Raw genomic sequence first — 18,394 nt, 5'->3', positions numbered from 1 at the left:
CTCACTAGTATCTTACATAGAGACAAGGAAAGACACCACTTTAACTGGGACAACACATTCATCCGAAGACAAGCCAAATAGAGACATGCACGAGATTTCCTAGAAGCATGGCATTTCAACCGAAACTCTACCAACAAACACATCAAGTTAGACCCCATATACCACCACTGAAAAAAGAACAGGAAATGACATCACCACAGCAAATGACATCATCAACTCAAACATATAAACAGAACGCAGGAATTATCAGCAGTGCTTCGCCTGGAAGTCCACTGAAGATGTTCTCTAGTAAGGTGACGATTGTCTCGAAATGAACCTTCCAACTCAGCGAGCAAACCTACATTCAGAACCTCAAACTGAGCTACGAATCTTCTCAAAACTCGCTGTACAAGACATTGATGAGGCCACTGTTCGAATACTGCATATGATTCTGGTCACCCTGCTATAGAAGGATATTGTTGAATTAGAAAGGGTGTGGAAAAAAAATTACAAGGATTTTCCTGGGCTGGATGGTTTGAGGTAGAAGGAGAGAGTGGATAGGTTGGGGGTTTTTTTCCTCTGGATTATGAAGGCTGAGGGGAGACTTTATAGTGGTTTATAAAATCATGAAGGGCATAGATAAGGTGAATAGCCAAGGTCTTTTTCCAAGGGGAATACAAAACTAGAGGGCACAGGTTTAAGGCTAGAGTGGCGAGATTTCAAATGGATCAGAGGGGCAACCTTTTCATACAGAGGCTGGTGTATGTATGGAATGAGCTGCCAGAGGAAAGGTAGAGGCGGATACAATATAGCATTTAAAAGGCATCTGTAAGCATGAATCTGTTTTATTTCTGTATTTGCTTTTTAGAAAAAGCTGCTAATCTTCGTGACTAACTCTGAACAAATGCTTTTGCATCTTAACTACAACCATTAACACTTCCTATGCCTTCTGATCCATGATTCCTTTGTCATTTAATTGCTTCTGATTTCTAGTTTATCCTAGAGTTCCATTTATTCTTCCCCTACTTCTGATGGTACATAATTCATCGCATTTCTACACTAATTCAGTTCTGATTAAGCCATATTTGACTTTTTAACTTTTAAACTTTTTATTTCTAAATAGATATTGCCTGACCTGCTGAGTATTTACAGTAATTTCTACTTCCATCTCAATTGGAGACATTATCTTGTTTAAGTTGTTGCTGAAATCAAGTGGGACCTCGAATACACTGGATTCCTAATTTGGGACATCACAAGCAGAATGCACAAAACGTAGGAAAAGACAAGAATGGCAATCAAAATTTGTGTCATTTCTTAAGTCTAAAGTTACAAAATATTAATTGGTTCATGAGCTTATTTTTCTTGTGCTTGCAGTCACATTTACAGTTAGCCATACTTCACATTTTCGAAGTTAAAAATCACACAACACTAGGTTATCGTCCAACAGGTTTAATTGGAAGCACACTAGCTTTCGGAGTGACGCTCCTTCATCAGGTGATAGTGGAGGGCTCATTCGTAACACAGAATTTGTAGCAAACATTTGCAGTGTTTTTTGAGGCATCTGCAGGTGGCGATAATATGTGCCTACAATTTAAGCCCAGATTTGACAGATATCAGTTTTAAACCTGATGCTAACCATCTCAACTATCCACTTTAAAGACAATGTTTATTAAAGCATTTCTCAAGTAGAGATCAAGATAATTATTATCATTCAAAAATATACTGCATACAACACTAAGTGGCACTGCTACCAAGAGTTACCTTACAGCCAAATAAAATTGCCACACTCATACAGAAAAAAATAAAATATTTATAGCATTGTTGCTCCATCTGCTGGTAAGTACAGTTTATACTGAATATGCACACATTTGAGAAAGTAAAGGCCCAGGTAATCCAGTTAGTTAGGCTGTTTGTATGAATAACATTTTTAAAAACTTATTAATGCAAATTGTTTAGCAAAGTCAACAGGACATATGGGACTGCGGCGAACAATGGGATTTTTTAAAAAACTGTTAGAAGATTAAAAATCTACAAGGATTATAGGTAAACATTAGTGCATTTAATATCGAAATCAGGAACAGAAGGAGAGAAAAAGAAAGTTTGCATCAAAAGAAAGATGAAAAGGAACAGAAAGGAAAAGAAATGTCAATGATCTTGGAAACTTAAATCTGTTTCCCTCGCCCCAGATGCTACAGGATCTCCACCTTCACAAGTGCATACTTTCTGATGAAGAGGAAGTGACTGTCAGGCACGAATAGTTATACAATTGTTAAAATGGTACACTTATAGTTGCTAGACACCTTTCTAATTATTTTTAATCAACCTCTGTGGTAGATGGGTTTTGGAACCAGAGCTTCTGGGCAAAAAGTTGGGTAACTATCTCAGCACCCAAAACTTTTTATAAGTTTGATGGGCAACTCGTTGACAAATCCTCAGTCTCATGAAAATCAACAGAAGGTTAAGAGCAAGATCCTGTTTCTATGAAGCTAATGACGGCATTATAAAGTAGTCAGCAACTTGCAGTTATTCTCAAAGGGATGTTGGCGAACTCAGTTGGCTGGATGGCTGGTTTGCAATGCAGAGTGGCTAACTGTGGGTTCAATTCCAGGAGTGACGGAGGTTACCGTGATGATCCCACCTTAAGCTCACCCCTCGTCTGGGCATGGTGACCCTCAAGTTAAACAACAACCAACCATTTCTCTCGAATGAGAATGTATCCCTATAGCAGCTTTACTTTTATTCTCAATTCATGGGTTATCTTTTCCTCATTAGAAGCTATGTTCAATAATAACAGCATGGAGTATTCAGAACCTGCATTGTTACATTTATCATTTCAGGTAATACCTTGCACTTAGTAGAACAGTTATTTTCTTACCAGAACATCATGAACCAAAGCTTGGTATGTCCACGTATGATGTAATGGAGTTGCCAAATCTATATTTCTGTCTACAAGTATTAATAAAGGTCTTTGGAAACTGCCAAAAAAAAACAGACCAATGAATATGAAACTGTGAACATACAGATTATATTTAGATATCCTGGACGAAAATAAAATGCTATTCATTTGCCAACATGCTTGAACAAAACGTTTGAGTATATTATTGCATTTCTTTTGGAATCAACATTTCCTCTACAATGCTTTTCCAAAAATAAAACTTAAATCGTAAGAGTTTTAAGATCACATATTACAAAAAGTTAAAGAAGCTTTCTGCAAATATAGTATTTGTTCTTTCATTGTACAGGTGGAATCATCATTCACATTGTCAAATCGCTCAACATTCTAACTTTAAAAATAAAATCAGATTAGTTGTCTGAAGAGCCAGCTGACAAACTTTACGATATTGAGTTAAAATTTACAAAACAGACTTACCTAGAATCTCATAAGGAATCACACATATTAATGAACCAGTGAGTTTTTGTTCTTCTTTATTTCAAGAATATCTAACTATGACAGCATTTTCAGTCTTCTTTATGCTAACCTTTAAAAACAGCAGTTAAATTTATGAATGACTCCTACAATTTCATGGAGGGGGCAGGAGGAATATGTTTACTCCTCCTAGCTGACCAGAAGTGCCAAAATAGTCACTCATGCTGAAGAAAGTTGTTCCAACTTGCATTTCACTATTGAGTTGCCTAACCCAAGAAAATCAGAATAGCAGCATTTAAGTCCAAATTAGGCACAAATTAACTATGATTATAAGCATCCTGCCTCTCAACTGGGTAAACTCAGATTCCACATCCTTCGAAGGCAGGGTGTGTGAGATGTGAGGGGTGTGAGATACTAATACACACATTGTTAAGTTTCATCCATGAAAAAACATAGAGGGAAATAAAAACAAAGAACTGTGGATGCTGGAAATGTGAAATTAAAACAGGAATTGCAAGAGAAACTCAGCAGGTCTGGCAGTATCTATGGAGAGAAAGCAAAGTCAACGATATGGATCTTGTTTTCTCTTCACAGATGCTGCCAGACCTGAATTTCTCACAGTAATCTCTGCTTTTGATTTAGAACACAGATGTGAGTTAGCTCTTCATAAGGCTTGTATTCAATAGGTAAGCAAATCATGTAAGTAAGCCTTTCAAAAAAACTCTTGAATTAAAGATCTTCCAGTTTGTATTAGAATACAAATAACTTGCAGAAATTATAACAGAATTATTCTGTAGACTTAATTCTTGTAAAAGTTTCTTCCCTCATTCAGTGATGTAACTACATATGCAGGAAATTGTACCAAAAGTAAACACATGCCTATAAGTAGCTTGCTTAAATTTGCTCAACTGTAAAGAAGCATCTTTTTCGAGCCAAGTCTGATTTCTGAACATAGAGTAAGAGTATGGTACCTGAATTGGCCTCCACCAAGGCCATCTCCTGTGAAGAGACTATTTCTGGCATCTCGCAGATTTTCTCGTAGCTTCTTGTCCAGTTTCTAAATCAAAATAAATTGTTGTATTTTCAAATGTAAAAAAAGTCTATATCTCACACACACACACACACACACACACACACACACACACATAGCAGAAAATAAGGAAATCATAACAAAAATATTACACTTAAATATTAAACCTCTCATATACAGCAGTGACTCATTTGAAGTATTGCATATTGAAATAAAGACATAAGCTTCACATTATAGAATGGATTATGCAAAGTACATGGGAATGAAGAAGTCTGAAGAGCCCTGGATATTGGGCTTGAGACTAACATTACAATGAGAATGATGCTCTGGTACCGTCAAGCTCAGTAGCACATAGGTGAATGACTAGACTCAAGCTCAGTGATCAGGTGAATGATCAATTTAGACAGTGGTCCAGTGGAGTGACTCGTTGGAATTCAGAACAAGGACTGAGGCAGAATGGGAATTTCAGTAGAATAATTATGGCTTCACAGCAATGTTTGAAGCAGCAGTTTCAAAGTATTTATTGTAATAACTTACTACTTTACAACAGAGGCTGACCATTTCAAAAGATATTTTATTGTCTGTAAAGCACATTCAGATGTCTTGAAATCAGGAGAGGCAGAACATAAATGAAAGACAGTCACTGTTCTTAGTATGTACCTTTATGTACCATAAACACTTTTCAGAAGTGTAGTCACTGTTGAGTGTAGAAAAGTGATTTTTCCTTTCCCCGACTTTTATACTGATATGATTATCAAGGTTTGTTAATCCTGAAAGGGTCAAACCAATGACACAGGTGGGACCTGAAGCAGGTGTGAGACCATTTATTTGAATATGCAAAATGGCAACACCAGCTTCGGTAATGAGGAAAGTACTGTTGCTTGCTCATACCTAATGTTGTGGATGGAACACCACTTGTTGAAAATATGTGCAATGTCCCTGTTCACATTTTAAGGCCTTACTACGGAGTGTGGCAACTGAGAATATGTGCATTGTGAATGCGATTCCATACGGGAGTGTAATTTTAAAGACCTGATAATACAAACATTTCCTATATTTAAGAGTAGCTGCTGTCCACTGTCCTGAGGTGGGTTCTGACTTGCATATAAAATGACTTGTAAACATACTCCAGAATGGAACCGAATCGCATTTTGGGGGCTACCTGGTTTAAAATTTTTAAAAGTAAGTTTTTACAATGCTTTGTTCCTTTAATTTTTTAATGCATTCTTTTATGGGATGTGTACATTGTTGGCAAGGTTTGAAGTTTTGCTCATTCCTAACTGGCCCTTGAACTAGTTAGACCACTAGGCCACGTCAGAAGACACCTAGAAGTCAACGCATGACTGGAAGTTTGGACTGAAACAGGTATGGATGATGGCCAACATCAATGGTGGATTGATGGTTATCATTATCGATGTTAGTTTCAAATACAAAATTGTTAATTGAATTTATTTTCCACCAACTGGCGTATTGGTATCTGAACCAGTGTCCCCAGTACATTATCCTGGGCCTCTGAATTATTAATTTAGTGACATTATCACAAGATCACTGCTACAAAGTACTACAAATGAATTGTTGGATCTGTGAACTATTTCAAAACTGTGTACTTTTTAAAGCAAGCTTAAGCTTTGACTGAAAAATTATGCCAGATTTAATGAATTACAGAAAACCAATACTCTGAAGTATCCATCTTTGACACCTCTTCCTCTCTATCACTCTGCTCCTTCAAAAGTACTCCTTAAAATTTACCTCCGTAAGCAAACCTTTAATTTTCACCAATATGTGTTTCTGGGTGCCAGTATCAATGTTTGTCAGATTCCATGCTGTGCCTTTGGACAATTTACTCTGTTAAAGTTGCTGGGTAAATAGAGTCATAGAGACGTACAGCGTGGAAACAGACCCTTCAGTCCAACCCGTCCATGCCGACCAGATATTCCAAACCAATCCAGACCCACCTGCCAGCACCTGGCCCATATCCTTCCAAACCCTTCCTATACATATACCCATTCAAATATCACTTAAATATAATTCCACCACTTTCTCTGGCAGCTCCTTCCATACCCGTACCACCCTCTGTGTGAAAACATTGGTCCTTAGGTCTCTTTTATATCTTTCCCCTCTCACGCTAAACCGATGCCCTTTAGTTCTGCACACCCTGACCCCAGGGAAAAGACTTTGCCTATTTACCCTATCCATGCCTCTCGTAATTTTGTAAACCTCTATAAGGTCGCCCCTCAGCCTCCAGGGAAAACAGCCCCAGCTTGTTCAGCCTCTCCCTATAGCTCACATCCTCCAACCCTGGCAACATCCTTGTAAATCTTTTCTGAACCCTTTCAAGTTTCACAATATCTTTCCGATAGAAAGGAGACCAGAATTGCATGCAATATTCCAACAGTGGCCTAACTAATGTCCTGTACAGCCGCAACATGACCTCCCAAACTCCTGTACTCAATACTCTGACCAATAACGGAAAGCATAACAAAAGCCATCTTCACTATTCTATCTACCTGCGACTCCATTTTCAAGGAGCTATGAACCTGCATTCCAAGATCTCTTTGTTCAGCAACATTCCCTAGAACCTTACCATTAAGTGTATAAGTCCTGCTAAAATTTGCTGTCCCAAAATGCATAACCTCGCATTTATCTGAATTAAACTCCATCTGCTACTTCTCAGCCCATTGGCCCATCTGGTCAAGATCCTGTTGTAATCTGAAGTAGCCCTCTTCGCTGTCCACTACACCTCCAATTTTGGTGTCATCTGCAAACTTACTAACTGTACCACTTATGCTCGCATCCAAATGATTTATTCAAGTATTGTTACTGAAAACTTGTCCATCATGCTTACCTTCAAAATAGAATAAGCTTGTAATCAGACGCAACTCCATATGTGCTTGTTATTGCAATATTCACAAAAAATGGGGCATTTTTCCTTTAAATTTGCATTTGTCAGATTGAGAGATTTTAGAGGCGGACTTAAGTACACATACAAGCATCATCTTTGGACACTCCCAAATCACAAAACACCTTGCTTTTCCTTGACTATCACTTCTAAGAAATGTTAAATCTTTATGAACAGGCAAATAGCACCTCAGTTTAATAGCTGCAATACTCTAAAACTTTTCAAAGCACAGGTGAGATTACTAACAACTGAAAAAAGCAAACACTAAATGACTTGGATATAAGTTTGCTCCCTGAGCTGGAAGGTTCATTTTCAGATGTTTTGTCACCATAATAGGTAACATCATCAGTGAGCCCCTCGTAAAGCACTGGTGTTATGGCCCAAACTCACTAACTAACTGACTTGCTTTACTGACCATTTGGAAACAAACCTTCTAATACTAGATAATGTAAATTTTGAATATCACATAGCTACATATATACAAGCTTTTCAATGGCTCATTATGTATAGCTTTTTAAAAGAGCCATGAATTGTCTAACATGTATATTGAAGGAAATTAAAGCATATATTCTTACCACCGCTACCATATCAGCTGCATTTCCACGAGGACATCGTATAATTGGAACAGCACCTGTGAAAAGAAGAAAATAAACCTACAAGATTTAAATGTTGCAAAATTGATTCACATTGGAACAAGAGGCTGACATATCTTCTAGTTATTTTTCTTCCTATTCCTCACACATTTCTTACTCTATACAGTATAACAAAGGTACAGTCTGGCAATTTCCTTTGATAAGCAGCTCATATCTGCTTGACTCTCCCTATTATAACTTCCACGAGATCTGAAACTCAACGAATGGGAATGGCAGAAGTACAATCATATATCACATTCAATTGCTGTATGAAAGCTGAAGTCATAACTGAGCAATCCAAATTAGTTTCATTGTTTCTTTATTGTAGCATTTACTTCATTTTGTTAAAACCTGACACTCTTTCACCTCAACTAACCCAATGTAAGATTTATTACACTTTTAGCTTTCAAATACTAGATTCCTACATATAATGTCCAATAATATTGATTGCAGAATTATTGGTAGATTTTCTTACTTTCTTCTAAAACATGCATTTTCTTTGATGTTATTCTAGTTTAAAGGAACTCACAGTGACATAAGCAGGAATTTATTGCACTGTACATACCTATTGTGACAAAGAAGCAGAAGAGGCTATCCACCAGGGTGTCCATAATGTTTTCCATTTCATTATCAGTGATATCAGGTCTATTGATTGCTGAAAACAGATGTGCAATTAAAATTCTTTAGAAGTCACAAAGTATGTGCAAATAAAGGGAGTAAGGTGAGAGGGCTAGGGAAAAGGGAAGATGAAAGCTGATTAGGGCATGTGATAGATTAGTTATAGAAGTTAAAGGGAAGAAGGAACTGAGAAAAATCATGATCACTATAGAAAAAGACTAGGAAAACTCAGGGAATTGAGGCTGACAGGTTCCCTGAATTTGATGGCCTGCAACTTAAGGTCTTAAGTGAAGCTACAGCAGAGAAAATGGATGCATTGGCTATAATCTTCCAAAATGCCTAACATTTTGTTAAGATCCCAATAAATTTGAAAAAGCAATTACAGCTTCTCAATTCAAGACTTATTTTCTCTTTCTCACAGGTGCTGTTCCAAAAATGATATCCTCGTGGGAATGTGGCTGACATGGTACACAGATTACAGGAAGTTATAGCCTACATCTGTCATTGGGAAAATACTAAAATCCACTCTAATGAAGTAGTAGCAGGATTTTTAGAAAATCAAAGTACAACCATGATTTGGAGATGCTGGTGTTGGACTGAGGTGTACAAAGTTAAAAATCACACAACACCAGGTTATAATCCAACAGGTTTAACTGGAAGCACACTAGCTTTCGGAGCGATGCTCCTTCACGAACACCTGATGAAGGAGCTTTGCTCTGAAAGCTAGCGTGCTTCCAAATAAACCTGTTGGACTATAACCTGGTATTGTGTGATTTTTAACAAAGTATTACCAGATAGTCAGCTTGGATTTAGGCGATGGAAATTGTGCTTTTAGAGTTCTTTTAGGATGTAACAAGCAGTGTGGATAAAGGGAAATCAGCAGATACTTGAATTTCCAAAAGCATTTCAGTTATTGCCACAGCAAAGGTTATGAAAGATAAGAGCTTATGGTGTTTAGAGGCAATATGTTCAAGCAAGGATAGAAGCTTGACTAATTATCAACAAACAGAAAATCTGAATAAATTTATCTCCAGTTGACAAGTAGTATACTGCCTCAGGGATAAGCACCAGGGCCCGCAACTATTCGCAATCAATATTAATTACTTAGATATACGGAGGGATCTAGTGTAATGCTGCCAAATCTGAATATAGGCTGGAAAGCAAGTTGTGAACAGGATACACAAAACCTTCCAGGAGATAGGGTAGAGTGGTCAAGAATTTGGGTTATGGAGTGTAATGTGAAAAAAATAAATATTCAATTACATTAAACTAGAATGAAGGTGCCTGCTTTCAAGGAAGAATATAAAATTATTTAAGTGGAGATAGACTACAGAATGCTGTTGTACAGAGAGATGTGGATGTCCTTGTACAAAAAGTTTGCATTGCAGGTATTTAGAAGCGCAAACAGAATGCTGTCTTTGTTTCAAAGGGGTAAGACCATTGTACCTAGACTGTCGGCAACAAGTCTTTAAAGCTGCTTGGCTGTGTGCTCCGATGTTCTACACGTGACAATCAGCAGCAGCATGTTCATTGCGGCACTGACTTTGTTCTGGAAAATGCTATTGTGCATGCGCCTCAGAGGCTTGTGCAGCTGGTAAAAAAAAGTAGAGGGAATGCTGGCGCTTGGCACAGTTCTGGTGTCCTTTTGCAAGCTAAGATAACCTTTCATCAGAAGCAATTCAGAGAAGATTCATTAGGCTGCTTCCTGGTATGAAAGGGTTATCTCATGAGGAAAGGTTGAACTTATACTCATCAGAATTTAGAAGAATGAGAGGATCTTATTGAAACATGGAAGTTTCTAAGGCAGGATATGAAAACAATTCCTCTTAGGGAATGTAGGACTAGGAGGCACAGTTTTCAATAAGGGGTGTTTTATTTCAGAGTGAGGTGAAGAAGAGGGCTGTTAATCTTTGGAATCCTCTTTCCCAGAGAATAGTACAGGCTGGATTACTAACTACAATGAAGGCTGAATACCTGAAGCAGGTTATGAAGTTAATGCTGCATCACAGATCATCTAATATTGTAAAGATGCATTACAATTATACCTAAAGGTAATATTGCAGGAAAACATTAGTACTTTCAGCAAGTATATTTATCTTGAACATTAGAATATTTTCAATGCAGTTGCACTGGAATGTTCAGACTATTTGTTGTAAACAAGAACAATGTGCAATCTTAAAACAAAAATATGCCCTGTTTTAAAGTAGATCATTTATTTGACTTCCTTGTGGTGTATTTTACAATGTATACTATTTCAAAGACAGATATATTTTAAAGGTGCTGGCAACCTTAGTGTGCTGCTGGCTACCCTGCAGACAAGTTCAAATCTAGATTAACCCACACACAATTGAAGGAAACACACAATTCTTTTACAACCATGTCTTACTCTCAAGAATAATTTATGTACACTGTGCATTTGTCATTTTGAACACAGTTGAGCCATTTTTCATGCACACATTGGTTATAGAACTGAGCAAGAGTGTACAACCATTACCATGATATGAGATAAGCTCCTTGTTCTGGTTGCACAACACAAACATGTCATCCTCCAAAGTGATAAAGTTCAGATACTGATCAAATACCTGGAAAAATAAATAGGAGAAAATTGGAAGCAATGTGAAAATATTGTTTCAAAGCTGCACATTGACATAAATTTGTTAATGATTAACTGACATAGATGATTCACCATGTTGGATCAAACTTTAGGTTGCTACTTTCACTTCCGATATGAATGTTTTTGTCATATGCTAATTATAGTAATGAATTCATTTCCTGGGTTTTGCTTTCAAACTACTTTTGAGTTGTAAAGCAAAACTGCCTTTCCAGTGTAAAACAGCAAGTTGTAAAACTGCACATCTGCATTTTTAAACATCATACAACATGTGACAATGACTTAAATTCACACAAATTAAACATTTTTATTATAAAGCCATCACTTTATTTATTTTTAGCTTGAAAACATTTGAGCCCTCAAGCATAGTTGTTCTTAACATACATTAAATTACAGAATCTTAATTAATGTTATCATGATTTTAAAATGCATTGGAACGAAGCCCAAAGAAACACAATACAATAGTATCTATTTGTTTAGTCATCTTATCCAGTTAACATCTAATTCACTGAGATCATATAGTTGATACAAAATATATTATAAGCATTTGTGATGTACCTTATTCCACAATGATAGCTATATTTCACTACTAGATTTATTATTTATGTTAATTGTCACCCCCATATAAATGATATCCTATTGGGTTTTAGAGGTGGAATGCTGTTCAGTCTTGCTTCCTTAAGCTGTGCCAAGTCTTCATCTGAGAGTTGTTTTATACTGATGATCTTGCATTAACATTCCCTACTGAAGAATATCTGAAGAGGTATGATGGCTCAGTGGTTAGCACTACTGCCTCACAGCTCCAGGGACCTGAGTTTGATTCCAGCCTTGGGTGACTGTGGAGTTTGCATGTTCTCTGCGTCAGGTGCTGCAGTTTTCTCCCACAGTCCAATGATGTGCAGGTTAAGTGGACTTACTATGCTAAATTGCCCCAAAATTTTCAGCAATGTGCAGGTTAGGTAGGTTAACTGTGGTAAATATGGGGTTACGGGGACAGGATGCAATGCTCTTTGGAGGAGTGATGCAGACTTGATGGTCTGGATGGCCTCTATCTGCACTGCAGTGATTCTATGAGGCAGCAGAAGAACAGATTCTCACACACGTGCAGACCTCGAAAAGACAAACATCACAGTCCAGGATCTTCCCATTCTGCCATCCTTCAAACTGACAATGTGACAATTGAGACTGTCAATAGCTTCCCATGTCTAGGATAGCAATCACTAACAACTTTGTTATTTGATGCTGACGTCAACACATGCATCGCTAAAACTGCAGCTGTTCTCTCCTAGCGGAGCAAGAGCATGTGAAACAACAGCAGCATACCTGTGAAAAACAAACTGCAAATTCACCAAGCCTCCATAGTCAGAACTCCCCTCTGCAGTTACACAATCAGCACAATATATACCAAGCTGAAGAAAATGTAGAACTGTTTCTAGCTTTAATGTCTTAGATGTATCCTTGGTATCTCTTAGCAAGATAAGCTCATCAATTTAGAGGGTCCAGAGTGTGTTCTTTCAATCCTCACACTCAACACCAAATCAACAACAACAGCAACATTCATCTGATAGCTGTGTACCAAAAATCCTTCTGTATAATGAATAGGCCATGAATGCCTCTTTCATAAGGACTCCTGTAAGTGAGCTATGAAGATAGGTCATATTGATATGGCCAACTGGAAGACTCATTGATGGCCATAACGTTTGGAAGGGCACTGGAATAGCTGCGCAGAAGCAAATGCCACAGCTGGTTGAGAAAATGGTCCAAATGAGAAAAGTGCCAGTGAAATTTGCATCTTGTCAGCTCACTTGGCAGCAAATGCAGCAGTCTCTGGCATGGCAGACTGGGCTTGCTGAGTCACTCCTGGAGATGCATAATATAGAGTTGACCATAAGGCCATAAGATATAGAGCAGAATTAGGCCATTTGGCCCACTGAGCTTGCTTCGCCATTCAATCATAGTTTAACTATTTCTCAAACCCATACTACAGTCTTCTCCCCAGAACCTTTGATCACCTTACCAATCAAGAACCTATATATCTCAGTCTTAAACACACTCAATGACTTGCCTCCACAGCCTTCTGTGGCAATCAGTTCCACAGATTAACCATCCTCTAGTGTAAGAAATTCCACCTCAACTCAGAAGGGTTGTCCCTTCACTCTGAGGCTGTGCCCTTGTATCCTAGTCTCTCCTGCTAGTGGAAGCATCTTTTCCACTCTATCCAGACTTCTCAATATCCTGTAAATTTCAATCAGATCCCTCTCATCCTTCTAAACTCCACTGAGTAAAGACTCAAGAGTTCTCAACCTCTCCTCATATGACAAGCCCTTCTGTCATCCCTAGGATCATTCTTGCAAATCTCCTCTGGACCCACTCCAATGTTAGCACATCTTTCCTTTGATATGGGGCCCCAAGTTGCTCACAATATTTCAAAGTAGACAAGCAGGAGGCTGGAAAAACACATCAAGCCAGGCAGCATCAAGAGGTGCAGAGTCGATGTTTCGGGTGTAACCCTTCTTCAGGACTGGGGGTGAGTATGGGGGGAGCTGCAGATAAAGGGGGAAGCGGGGACAGGGTGGTGAACTGGGGATAGATGAAGACAGGTAGAGGGTATGACTCTAACTGGTCAATGGGAGGAATGAATCCAGATGGTAGCAGGGAGTCAGGGCATGGGGAGGGAGGCTATTGAAATTAGAGAACTCAATGTTGAGTCCTCTGGGCTATTTCAAAGGCAGTTTTTAGCCCTGTATATAAGGAAAGAAAGTTGTCATATTGCCAACAATTTTAGTTATGTGTGTTTTCAAAATATAAGCTTTCATGGAAAATTTAATGGTCCTTAATTCATCAAATCACTATTTACATGTTATGAGCCTGATCATTCAGTACCTAATCAGTCCTATACATTTTGATTAGATGAGGAAGTCTAGACTCTTGAAATTAGAGCAACACAGCTCAAGAGTGATATCAGAAAGAAGTTCACACAACACGTAGTAGATCCTGGAACACTTTCCTTTAAAATCTGTCGTTGCTAGATCAATTGATCATTTCAAAACTGACATAGAGTTTTGTTAGCTAAAAGGATTACAGAACAATCCACCTGCCAGACTCTTGAAATTGTACAATTTTAGTCTTCTATATTTCTTGAGACATTTCCAGATATCTTATGAATAAGACAAATAAAATATACTACAATACTACTTCTCCTTGCTAAACATCCCACTGCATGTCATTGTTTAATGAATAAATTGTAGTACCAATGAACAATGGTGTAGATACTTTAGGATATATAACCGGATTCTCTTGAGATGCCTGAATCCCAGGAGCCAGAGACAGTTATAGATTACAGCCATTGGGAGGTAGTTACCCCTAGAAATGTACTTGAGAAGTAGAATAAAAAAGGAAATGAGTAGCAAGCTACAAAATGCAAAAGAATAATTAAAAACCAGAAGTAAACAGAGTGGGTATTCTACAATTAGAATACCTTTATAAACATAGACAAAGCTGTAAAGTATTAAAGTACAAACTAGAAGACCATGATATTTCTACAGTGGCACAATCTGTAAATCACAGTTAATCTGCAGAGCAGTAGACGTGATCTATATGAACTTCACTAAGATGTTCGACAAGGTTTCCCATGGGAAACTGGTTAGCAAGGTTAGATCTCATAGAATACAGGGAGAATTAGCCGTTTGGATACACAACTGGTTCAAAGGTAGAAGACAGAGGGTGGTGGTGGAGGATTATTTTTCAGACTGGAGGCCTGTGACCAGTGGAGTGCCACAAGGATTGGTGCTGGGTCCACTACATTTCGTCGTTTATATACATGATTTGAATGTGAGCTTAAGAGGTATAGTTAGCAAGTTTGCTGATTACATGAAAATTGGAGGTGTAGAGGACAGCAAAGGAGGTTACCTCAGATTACAACAGGATGAAGTAATGGGCTGAGAAGTGGCAGATGGAGTTTAATTTAGATAAATGCGAGGTGCTGCATTTTGGGAAAGCAAATCTTAGCAGGACTTATACACTTAATGGTCAGGTCCTGGGGGCGTGGTGCTGAACAGATAGACCTTGGAGTGCAGGTTCATAACTCCTTGAAAGTGGAATCACAGGCAGATGGGATAGTGAAGAAGGCATTTGGTTTGCTTTCCCTTATTGGTCAGAGTATTGAGTACAGGAGTTGGGAGGTCATGTTGCAGCTGTACAGGACATTGGTTAGGCCACTGTTGGAATATTGCGAGCAATTCTGGTCTCCTTCCTATCGGAAGGATGTTGTAAAACTTGAAAAAGTTCAGAAAATATTTACAAGGATGCCACCAGGGTTGGAGGATGTGAGCCGTAGGGAGAGGTTGAATTGACCGTTTTCACTGGAGCGTCAGAGGCTCAGTGGTGACCTTATAGAGGTTTATAAAATCATGAGGGGCATGGATATGATAAATATACAAGGTCTTTCTCCTGGGGTGGGGGAGTCCAGAACTAGATGGCATAGGTTTAGGGCGAGAGGGTGATGCACGTGTGGAATAGGCTGCCAAAGGAGGTGGTGGAGGCTAATACAAATGCAACATTTAAAAGGCATCAGGATGGCTATATGAATAAGAAGGGTTTGGAGAGTAATGGGCCGGGTGCTGGCAGGTAGGACTAGACTGGGTTGGGATATCTGGTCGGCATGGACGAGTTGGACTGAAGGGTCTGTTTCAGTGCTGTACTGTTTTCTAGGACTCTATTACCTAGAAAACCTGGGGAGGCGATTGCCATATTCCAAGACTATTATCTAAAGAAACCCAGGTACGCTCTGGGGACCCAGTTAGAATCCTGCCACAGCAGATGAAGAAATTTAAATTTAATTGTAAAAAAATCTGCAACTAGGAGTCGAGTGACGACCATGAAGAATCCATTTGGTTCCCTAATGTACTTCAGTGAAGGAGATTACTGTCTTTACTCGGTCTGGCCAGCAACTGACTCCAGATCTACAGCAATGTAGCCTTGACTTTTAATTACCTCCTGTGTAATTTGGGTTGTGCAACAAATGCTGATCTAGCGAGTGATGCCTGAATCCCAGGAGCCAGACACAGTTACAGATTACAGCCATAGGGAGGTAGTTACCCCTAGAAATGAAGATATTTGGGTGATTTTTAAAAGGGGTAAGAAGCAGTAAATGCAGGAACCCACTGTGGTCGTTCTCCTTGATAACATGTATACTGATTTGGATCCTGTTGATGGGGAGACTTACAAGTGGTAAGCCCTGGGGTGTAGGTCTCTGCCACAGAGTCTGTCCCTGTTGCTCAGAAAGGAAGGTGGGGGGGGGGGGGAAGAGAGAGAGAGAAGTAAATCAGTAGTCATTGGGGATTTCATAGTTAGGGGACAGTAGGAGATTCAGTGGGAATGAGAGACTCACGGTCAGTGTGTTGCCTCCCAGGTGCCAGGGTCTGTGATATTTCAGGATCCTTAAGGTGAAGGGGGAGCAGCCCCTAGTCGTGATCCACATAGGCACCAATGACACAGGCAAGAAAGGGATGAGGATGAGAGGCAGAAATTCAGGGAGCTGGGGTAGAAGCGTAGAGCTAGAACAAAGAGTTATGATCTCTGGTTTTTCACCTGTGCCGACATGCTAGCAAGGCGAGGAATGGGGAGAGAGCAGTTGAACACATGGCTAAAAGGGAATGGTGCAGGAGGGAAGGATTCAGATACTTGGATAATTAGGACTCTTTCTGGGGTAGGTGGAACCTCGACAAACAGGATGGTCTATACCTAAACCGGAGGGGGGGGGGGGGGGAATTGATTTGTGAACGCTTTTTGGGAGGGTTTAAACTAATTCAGCAGGGGGATGGAAACCTGAATTGTGGCTCATGTACAGAATGCTGAGAGTAGTGAGGTCAGAAGTAAGGTTTCAAGGTTGCAGAAGTATACCGACAAGCAGGAAGGTTGTTTGAAGTGTGTCTACAACGCCAGGAGCATCCGGAATAAGGTGGGTGAACTGGCAACATGGGTTGGTACCCGGCACTTCAATGTTGTGGCTATTTCGGAGACATGGATAGAGTAGGGACAGGTTGTTGCAGGTTCTGGGGTTTAGATGTTTCAGTAGGATCAGGGAGTGTGGTAAAAGAAGAGGAGATGTGGCAGTGCTAGTCAAAGACAGTATTACGGTGGCAGAAAGGACGTTAGATTAGGACTCATCTACTGAGATAGTATGGGATCAGGTTAGAAACAGGAAAGGACAGGTCACCCTGTTGGGAGTTTTCTATCGGCCTCTGAAAAGTTCCAGAGGTGTAGAGGAAAGGATTACAAAGATGGTTTTGGATATGAATGAAAGTAACAGAGTAGTTGTTATGGGGAACTTTAACCTTCCAAATATTGACTGGAAATGCTATAGTTTGAGTACTTTAGATGGATCAGTTTTTGTCCAATGTGTGCATGAGGGTTTCCTAGTGCAGCATGTAGATAGGCCAACAAAAGATGAGCTGAAAATGTGTTGCTGGAAAAGCGCAGCAGGTCAGGCAGCATCCAAGGAGCAGGAGAGTCGACGTTTCAGGCATGATCCCTTCTTCAGGAATCTGGCGCTTCAGGCGCTTTTCCAGCAACACATTTTCAGCTCTGATCTCCAGCATCTGCAGTCCTCACTTTCTCCAACAAAAGGTGAGGCCACATTGAATTTGGTACAGGACTGGTGTTAGATTTGGAGGTAGGTGAGCACTTTGGTGATAGTGACCACAATTCGATTACGTTTACTTTAGCAATGGAAAGAGATGGATAGATATATATCACAGGCAAGACTTATAGCGGGGGAAAAGGCAATTATGATGCAATTAGGGGAGATTTAGGATGCATAGGCTGGGGAAGGAAACTGCAGGGGATGGGCACAACTGAAATGTGGAGCTTGTTCAAGCAACAGCTACTGCATGTCCTTGATCAGTGCGTACCTGTCAGGCAGGGAGGAAGTGGTTGAGTAAGGGAACCGTGGTTTACTAAAGAAGCTGAATCCCTTGTCAAGAGGAAGAAGGAGGCTTAAATAACGATGAGACATGAAGGCTCAGTTAGGGCGCTTGAGAATTACAAGTTAACCAGTACGGATCTAAAGAGAGAGCTAAGAGGAGCCAAGAGGGGACATGGCAGGTAGGATCAAGGAAAACCCTAAAGCTCTCTATAGGTGTGTCAGGAATAAAAGAATGATTAGGTATGATTGGGGCCAGTCAAGGACAGTAGTGGGAAGCTGTGCATGGAATCTGAAGAGATAGGTGAGACGTTAAATGAATATTTTTCGTCAGTA

The 18,394-nt window shown here is 39.4% G+C and overlaps 1 protein-coding gene across 2 annotated transcripts in view; it reads right to left on the bottom strand.

The window, feature by feature from the left end:
* scfd1 (sec1 family domain containing 1) overlaps positions 1–18,394 on the bottom strand; it is a 164,761-nt gene that overhangs the window by 125,783 nt on the left and 20,584 nt on the right. For both annotated transcript variants that reach the window (XM_060828380.1, XM_060828381.1), the window contains 5 exons: positions 11,020–11,107; positions 8,473–8,562; positions 7,851–7,906; positions 4,318–4,403; positions 2,855–2,954 (listed from right to left, as the gene is read on the bottom strand). In XM_060828380.1, coding sequence (XP_060684363.1) covers positions 2,855–2,954; positions 4,318–4,403; positions 7,851–7,906; positions 8,473–8,562; positions 11,020–11,107 — 420 coding nt within the window. The remainder of the gene's footprint in view (positions 1–2,854; positions 2,955–4,317; positions 4,404–7,850; positions 7,907–8,472; positions 8,563–11,019; positions 11,108–18,394) is intronic.

Source organism: Hemiscyllium ocellatum, chromosome 8 (genome assembly GCF_020745735.1).
Source record: "Hemiscyllium ocellatum isolate sHemOce1 chromosome 8, sHemOce1.pat.X.cur, whole genome shotgun sequence".
NCBI classification, from domain to species: Eukaryota; Metazoa; Chordata; class Chondrichthyes; order Orectolobiformes; family Hemiscylliidae; genus Hemiscyllium; species Hemiscyllium ocellatum.
The sequence above is the reverse complement of the archived record's forward strand: the minus strand, read 5'-3'. Positions and strand labels throughout refer to the sequence as shown.